An 8,558-nucleotide genomic window follows, 5' to 3' on the forward strand; every position below is an offset into this window, starting at 1 on the left:
TTCTCTAACCCATCACATAAGAATTCCTAAAGAATTAAATATAATAATGACTTGAAGCATGCTTTGTAAATTCTACAGTTATACAGTGTTTCTGTTATTAACATATACCTACCACTCCCTCCAGTTCAATCAACGCAGCCAATGGAAATTCAAACCATGTCCCCAAAACAGAAAGTTAGCAGGTCCCATCATTTGTATACTGAATAGAGACATAACACAAGACTGAACGATCATGGCCTTCTTCTCCGAGCAATTATTAACAAATATGATTACAACACATTAACATGGCGACACAACTACACTCAAACAGTAATAGTTCTAGGTTACCTGAGTGGCATAGGATACTGTCTCAATGCCTTCGTGTCTCAGCAAAGTATGCCTGGCTTTAATCTGTTTCCTTAAAAACTTCTTCTCGGTTTTATTGAGTTTGTAATTACTTTGATGGTTGCTGTCCATGCCAATACTGGGGGGAAAAAAGGGAATAAAATGTCAACGTTAAGAATCCTAACGGAAGTCATAACAATGCTATTCATATATTCCATAGTTTATAAATATTTCTATGTGATCATTTTTTAAAACACTTTATTTTTCACCGTCGAAGAGAAGTGAAAATAAACAGATGCCTGGAGAACAAAGGGATATTTAAGAAGGTAACAAAAAAGCAGGAACATCTCTGAGGTTCTACAAAAGGTTCTAATGCTTTAGCTCTGTTAAATGCACTACATTACCCATACGTGATATATCCCCTTACTTGTGAAGTCCTAGGTGAAATGTGCCACAGACGAATTACACAAACATAAGGTTAGGAAAGAAAAAAAAAAAGAAGAAAAAGAAAGAATACAAAAACATCACAGAATATATGCTATGATTCCATTTACATAAAGTTCAAAACCCAAAAGCAAACCATTTATTGTTTAAAAATACACATATAGCAGGGGCGCCTGGGTGGCACAGCGGTTAAGCGTCTGCCTTCAGCTCAGGGCGTGATCCCAGCGTTGTGGGATCAAGCCCCACATCGGGCTCCTCTGCTATGAGCCTGCTTCTTCCTCTCCCACTCCCCCTGCCTGTGTTCCCTCTCTCGCTGGCTGTCTCTATCTCTGTCAAATAAATAAATAAAATCTTTAAAAAAAAAAAATACACATATAGCAGGGGCACCTGGGTGGCGCAGTCGTTAAGCGTCTCCCTTCGGCTCAGGGCGTGATCCCAGCGTTACGGGATTGAGTCCCACATCTTCCTCTCCCACTCCCCTGCTGTGTTCCCTCTCTCACTGGCTGTCTCTCTGTCACATAAATAAATAAAATCTTAAAAAAAAAAATACACATATAGCAAAATGCAAAGAAATAATAAACACAGAATTCAGAAGAGAAGTTATTTCTGATGGGAGGAGAGGAATATGATATAAAAGGAACAGACAAAAGCATCAAAGGTATTTCTTAAGCTAGACGATGATTTAGGTATTTTTTTATTTTTTAAGCTGTACATATTATATATACTTATACCCATAATTTTTTAAATACAGGTGTAAGAACCCCATAGAACCGTGTTTTCCTTCTACTAAAATATGTTAGTCAGCAAGTAGTTACTGAGCACTTTCCCACAAAGGCCTTCACACTATCCAAATCAATACCATACATCATGCTCTATTACAGCAGCCTGTTTATTTTAGTCACAGAATTTAACATAATTTGTGATGATTCGTTTGGTAGCTTAATCTCCCCACCAGGATATAAACTCCAAGACAGCAGGAATGCTAGACATAGTAGGTGTTCAATAAAAATGTGTTGAAGGGCTACATGAGTAATAATGGGCAGATATACACGTGCCTATTTATGTTCTCGGCACTCTACAGCTTACAGCCACAATACACAGTTCATGCTTTCAACAAGTTTAGAAATTAGTTGAGGAAAACACACAAACACTAAACAGTGAAAGAATAACATATCTTGATATAATTGTTAACTGTAGAGTCTTCAGATGTGACATGAATTAGAAAAAAAAATAAGATCCCTGTTAACTGGAAAAATCTGGGAGAACTTCAAAACAGAAGTCGACTTGAGCTGAGCACTGAAGGGCAAGAGGAATACGGAGTCATCTGGAAGGGAAGTATCCGGTGAAGCAATAAAGAGGAGCTAAAAACAGAAACGGACGTGTCTGGCAAAGACAGTGAGAGGTAGGCATAATTTTTTTAGAGCAGAGACTGTCGGCTGATCCACCAATCCCACTCTTCACCCACTTGAAAGTCTTCAAAGTTAGCAAACAAAATAAATTTAGGAAGTTAAATAAAACCATATTCCAAAACAGCTCATCAACAGCCAAATCTCTAATTACTAATCTTTATGTCTAGAGAGAAAGTGCTGAGTCGACTGGAAGAACAGCCAGGAGCTAACTTAACTACGCCACAGGGTGCGTGTGAGAGGAGCTAGACAGCTGGAAGCGAGACACAGGAGGACCTGGCAAGTAGGAACAACAGGCTGATCCCGCATGTAGGGAGGCTGTAAGAAGAAAGAAAACAGAGAGATGGGGAAGACAAAAGAAATGTTCTAGTACCTTCCATAGGACTTGGTGACTACTGAGACGTGAGGGAAAGAGGAAATACAGATCATTTCCTAACAGGACAGAGCCCAAGTGACTGAGAGACCAGCGATGTCATTCGGAAACTGGAGAGTCAGAAGAGGGTCAAGAAGAGAGAGAGTAGGGGCGCCTGGGTGGCACAGCGGTTAAGCGTCTGCCTTCAGCTCAGGGCGTGATCCCGGTGTTGTGGGATCGAGCCCCACATCAGGCTCCTCCGCCATGAGCCTGCTTCTTCCTCTCCCACTCCCCCTGCTTGTGTTCCCTCTCTCGCTGGCTGTCTCTATCTCTGTCGAATAAATAAATAAAATCTTTAAAAAAAAAAAAAAAAGAAGAGAGAGGGTAACAAGTGAGGGAGGTAACAATGAGTAGGACTGAGGATGTAACAGGTCTGAGGCACTGGTGAGATACACAGTTGCAATGTCTGGCTGGCAAGTGACAGTATGAAGTGGCTAAAAGAAGAAATCAGGTTAGAAAGCTTTCCGTGTCCTCATTAGACAAGAAGAGGATAGTTGAGCGGATATTTTTGACACTGCACTGATTATAATTATTTGTTCTAATGTTTGGCCCCTTCCATTGGACTATGAGCTCTTTGAGGACAAGGATTAAATCATAATTTTCACTGTTTGCCCAGAATCTCTTGTGTTATGAGACAGTATAACAGTGTTTAGGGGTCCAGGTTCTATGTTCAAATCTCAGCTCTACCACTTACTAGCTGTACCATCCTGTGTGAGTTATTTCTTTCTGTGCTTGGGTTTCCTCACCTGTGAAACTGGATTAATAGTGCCTGCTCTTAGCACATAACTCCACCTAAACCGTGCACTAGAAAACTAGACCAAACTCTACCATGGCATCTAGCAGCATAAAGCCACGTCCCTAGGATGTCCCCAGCTTCCCCATTACAATGCCTGCCTGAGAAAACTAAAAATGCTGCAGGAAATTTTACTATTTGTTCTAGCAACACCTGCCAATAGGCCCCCAATCTCCCTTTCTTAAGAGTATTTACTAAAAGGGGATTACAACCGTGAATATGTATCTCTTACACTCAGTATCTCTCTCAGAGCACCTAGGTGGCTCAGTCCGTTGGGCATCCAACTCTTGATTTCAGCTCAGGTCATGATCTCAGAAGTCAAGGGATTGAGCCCTGCATTGGACTTTATGCTGAGCACGTTGTCTGCTTGCATTTCTCCCTCTGCTCCTCCCCCCCCACTCACGCACTCCCACTCTCTCTCGCTAAGATGAATAAATATTTTTTAAAAAGAAGTATTTCTCTCGGACCTGAGAGCCATTCTTTGAAATGTAATCATCAGGAAGGACAGGACCTCTGATAAAAAAAATCCTAAAAAAAAAATCCTTACTTTGATTAACTGCCAGGTAGCAAAAACAGCTGGCCTAATTGCATTTGAAAGGACCAACTCTTCGTGATTTTTCACTTCTCTGACTCTACAGAGCCCCTGCTCTAACCCCACCCCATTCTACCTTTAAAACACCCAAATCATTTCTCACAAATTGGAACGGAGCTCAGCTCTTTCCCCTACTGTCAATAGTGACTAAATAAAAACCTGTTTTCACCACTTTAATGTCTGGCTGTGTTAATTTCTAACACCATCTCATAAATTTGTTAAAAGGATTAATGTCTATTAATGTCTTTTATTAATTATTGATTAATTAATAATTGTCTATTAATAAATTTAGGATTAAATGTCTATTAATAAATTGTTGATAACTTCCAGAAGAGCCAGAGCAGAATGATTTAAGAAGACAAAAGCTGAGTACCCTCAAAGGAGCTATCGTATTGCCATTCTATTTCAAGACTATCATCTTTGGAATGGCATCTCTGCAGTGTGAAATGGAAAACAGGGATAAATACACAAAGAATTCTTGTTTTAATATGTCACATAAGCAAAGACAGCAAAGTGGAAGAAATGAGAAAAGGATGCTGAATACATCTTTTTAAAAGTGTGACACTAAGAGCCCAGCACCAGCAGATGGAGCCTCATGATTACATCTGTCATCCTCGCTCCCCCTCTTCCAATTTTTTTATTTTAAAATGTTTTACTTGAGTTCAAACAATTAAGGTCATTAGAAAATACTTTAAAAAGTTGATGAAGTTGGAACTCTGAACTCAATCAGAAATATTCTTGAGTTAAAAACAATGCCATTAATTCAAGTGATAGTGTGTGGGGTTTTTTTTGTTTTTTTCCTTTCTTCCCTTTCAAAGACAAATCCAGATAGCTCTGGAGGCTCGTTTGTTCCCCATTCAGTGACTTGGCAATGTGCTGGCCCAGCAGGTCTGAGTCACCTCAACCCAAGGAATAGGCTGATACCAACTGCTGAGGTCTGGAGATACCCCCTTTCTAACAAGGCCACTTCCCTGGCCAAAAATTTCTACTATTGCACAAAGGTTGGATGCTCCTTGCCATGCTGTGGGAGTGTTATGAGATGTTATGGGAGTGAGGTCACTATTTACTAGACATGATATTAGCCATACTGAGTCCAGTCTAATCAAAAACAGTCTAAGCAACCATGAGAGACTGTGGACTCTGGGAAACAAACTGAGGGCTTCAGAGGGGAGGGGGGTAGGGGATTGGGATAGGCCGGTGATGGGTATTAAGGAGGGCACATATTGCATGGTGCACTGGGTGTTATATGCAAATAATGAATCATGGAACATTGCATCAAAAACTGGGGATGTACTGTATGGTGACTAATATAACAAAATAAAAATTATTTTAAAAAAACAGTCTAAGCACACTCTCTGTGGGATACCAAGAATTTAGAGATTACACAGACTCTGCTAGGAAGTTTAACCTCAACATATCCTATTGGATATTATTGCCCTAAGTGCTAACAGTAGTGTGATCCTGCCCCCCCCTTGAACAACAGAGTGTCCGTAACGAAGTGTAGAAAAATGTTTCTGTGCTTGTAGATAAATTTGAATTTGGTAGCTATTCAAACTGCATTGCCTATTTAAAAAGAAAATTAAAATTTTAAATGATTAAAAAAATTGACCTCATCACTTGTCCTATCACCCTGTTTTAATTCTTTAAAGAACACCTACTCTATATTTTCTTATGTCCTCATTCATTTATTTTCTCTCTTTCTCCTCTTACCAGAAAATAAACTCTATGAAAGTACAGATTTTGTCTGTATTATTCACCCGGAGCACTCAGCACCTAGCACAGGATCTAGCAACAGGCTGACACCCAATAAACTTATTACTGAGTAAGACTGTACTTCCTAAACTTAACCAACCTTGCCTTATCTCCTAAACCACTTCTTCAGAATTCTGAGTTTGGTGGCCCTCTTCGACGTTTTCACTAATACTTGGTGTGTGCCTCCGTCTCTGCTGTTTTCAGATGGTATTATAATTACCCATTTATGTGTTGGGCCCGCCCCGAAAACTGTCGCCGACTTGCGGTCAGAGACTTGAGTGCCTGGCACAGAAGGTACTCAGTCAATACCTGTGGAATAAAATCAGCTGAAACCACAGCCTGACACTCCGAGAGGCTCAAACGTGAGCACAGCAAGATTCAGCTGTGACCCAGCAGACCACCAGCGATGCCTTTTCCTCGCCGCACTGGCACAGGCCACACAAGACCGAGCAGCGCCAGCCTAACCCTCCCCAGGCTGCCGTCGCCCGTCCCCAACCTCAAAGGAAACAGAAAAGTGACACAGACAGCACGTGAGCACCCGCACCGAACACACACACATGTGCACCCCAAACACCAATGGAACCAGCTACCCACGGATCAGCCCAGGGCCCCTATCCCGCCTCCCCCCGCCCCGACCCGGCTCTGGCCTCAGGATCACGCGGGTGAGGCCGACAGAGAAGACCGGAAGAGGACGACAGGAGACCGCGGGGTTGCATCCATCCCGCCCGCCAGGAAGAAGCTCCACAAATCGCCGCCGCGGCTCAGGCTGGACTCTCGCCACGCCGGCGCCCTCCCCTTCGCCAGCCTCACCAATTTGTCCCCGAAAGCTGCGGCGGGTACTCGCACAGCACCTCACCTGGGCGCAGCCATGTTGGAGGAAACTGCACTACATTTCCCGCAAGTCTGCGGGGCGACGAGGAGGCGCTCCCACAATCCCCTTCGCCGCCCTGAGGCTCTCGTTTTCCTGCGCGGCCTGGAGGCTTCGGGCAGTGAGCCGTTGTGCATTACGGTGAAGACTTGGCTTCCTCATTTGCGGGAATAGTAAGGGCTGGGAGTGCATCTGATTTCTGGTAGCTCCCCACATGGTCACTGTCAAGCCGGTTGTGTCCCTCGGTCGCACCATGATGCCTCCCCTCCTTGGGTAGTGCATCTTTACTCCTGAATCTTCTTGGAGGAATGGAAGAGGGCCCTGGGGTCTGAAAGGTGACTTCGCGCGGGCGACGGAGAGAAGAGGAAAGGGAATATGCGTGAACGTGCCAGGGAAGTGGGGAGGACCGCACAGCGACAGGACGATGCGTGCAAGGATGGGGGGGGGTTAAAACTGGAAAGATGGGCTGCCCCAGTCACAGATAACTCTCTGTAATTACAGAAACCATTCCCTTCTGTAGGTCTAAGAGGCCCCTGGAGGAAATGGAGTTGTGTGACCAGAGCTGCTGGTGGAAGGCAGGAGGAGAGAGTAGAAGTGGTGCAGTGGTTAAATAACGAGGTAACAAACTACGAGGTAGGACCCAGCAGTGGCAGACAGAAAGGAAAGATTTGGTTGCAGACCAGAAGACACAGGAGAGGTTGATGATTGGCCATTGTTCCTGCTCTGATGTCATGTGTGGGACGTGAATGTACTGTCACCATTCTGCCTGCATTGTATTGTGAGCTGTGTGAGTGAGTACAGGGAAGGAAACGGGAGTGAGGAGGACATCTCATCCCATAGTGCCAATCGATGCAGGGCCCGCATGTGCACCACGCCACCGTAGACCGGCGGCAACAGCTGGGGCTGGCCGGCAGGGGAAAATGGCCCCAAAAAGAATGTTGGGGAATGACTTTTTGGAGGACAGGTTAGAAGGAGGAAAGAACAGAAGTTGGGGGGGCAGATAGGCAGCCATTGCAATGGTCCAGGGAAGAGGGGGTGCGGCTGAGGCTGAATTGCAACACTGAAGAGCCAAGTGCAAGCTGGAGAGGTCAGATCAACCACACAGCACCAACTACCAAAGAGAGGATAAGGGACAACCTGCTCAGCCTCCTCATTATGTTCTTACTTCTGCACAATTGGATGTGTTAAAAAAACACTCCACTAGGGCTTTCTGTGATGATGGAAATGTGTTAGCTGTCCAGTATGGTAGCCACAGACCATATGTGGCTTTTGAGCATTTCAACTGTGGCTAGTACAACTAAGGAACTGAATTTTGAATTTTTAAAATTTTTATTTGGTTTTAATTAACTTAAATTTAAATAGCTGCATATGGCTAGTAGCTACCAAATTGGACCATGTAAAATATGTGTCTTAGCCAAATTCAACTATTTCATCTTCTTATCCACCCTGCTTGAAGGTAGTGAAACTTTTAAAACTTTTTAATTTCTTCGCCTCCATGAAACTACCTTAGTTCTCTTAGTACTCTTTACGCATTCTGATCACTTGTTTTCAGAGTTTTTCACTAGCTTGTCTTCATCCTTCCACAATTAACAGAAGCAATCCTTCAGGTTTCGTTTGACCCTCTTCTCTTATTCTATAGTCTTTCCCCATCTGCTGTCCCAGAGTTTGAGGGATTTGTGAATCATTCCTTAATCCTTTATCTTCAGCCCTGACTTCCCTTTAGGAGTCAGTTTGGTTTAGTGAAAACAATATGGGCATTAGGGTATGACCTGATGCAGAAACTACAAAGTAGCATTCACCTCTGGGTATTGATGTAATAATTAATTACTATAAAATACCTATTAAATGGTTGTTCGTTCTTTTTCTACCTTTCTGATCTTGAGTTACCGGCACAAATTTCCAACCACCCACTGTCCATCCTTGCCTCCATATCCTGAGAAAAAGGTGGATACATATAAAATTTTGCA

At 43.3% G+C, this 8,558-nt stretch overlaps 1 protein-coding gene across 3 annotated transcripts in view; it reads right to left on the reverse strand.

Annotated features, from left to right (window-relative positions):
• The window catches only part of ALKBH8 (alkB homolog 8, tRNA methyltransferase), a 55,475-nt gene extending 48,804 nt beyond the window's left edge, over positions 1-6,671 (reverse strand). Inside the window, exons 1-2 of one of the 3 annotated variants that reach the window (XM_034665687.1) lie at positions 6,580-6,671; positions 328-463 (exon numbers count right to left, since the gene is read on the reverse strand). In XM_034665687.1, the coding sequence (XP_034521578.1) occupies positions 328-463; positions 6,580-6,593 (150 nt within the window). In that variant the 5' untranslated portion in view covers positions 6,594-6,671. Of the gene's footprint in view, positions 1-327; positions 464-1,155; positions 1,221-6,533 lie in introns of those variants that run through there. The other 2 variants (XM_034665689.1, XM_034665688.1) reach the window with 2 other exon arrangements.
• Positions 6,672-8,558: the final 1,887 nt, after the last annotated feature.

This window comes from Ailuropoda melanoleuca, chromosome 8 (assembly GCF_002007445.2).
Source record: "Ailuropoda melanoleuca isolate Jingjing chromosome 8, ASM200744v2, whole genome shotgun sequence".
NCBI lineage: Eukaryota > Metazoa > Chordata > Mammalia > Carnivora > Ursidae > Ailuropoda > Ailuropoda melanoleuca.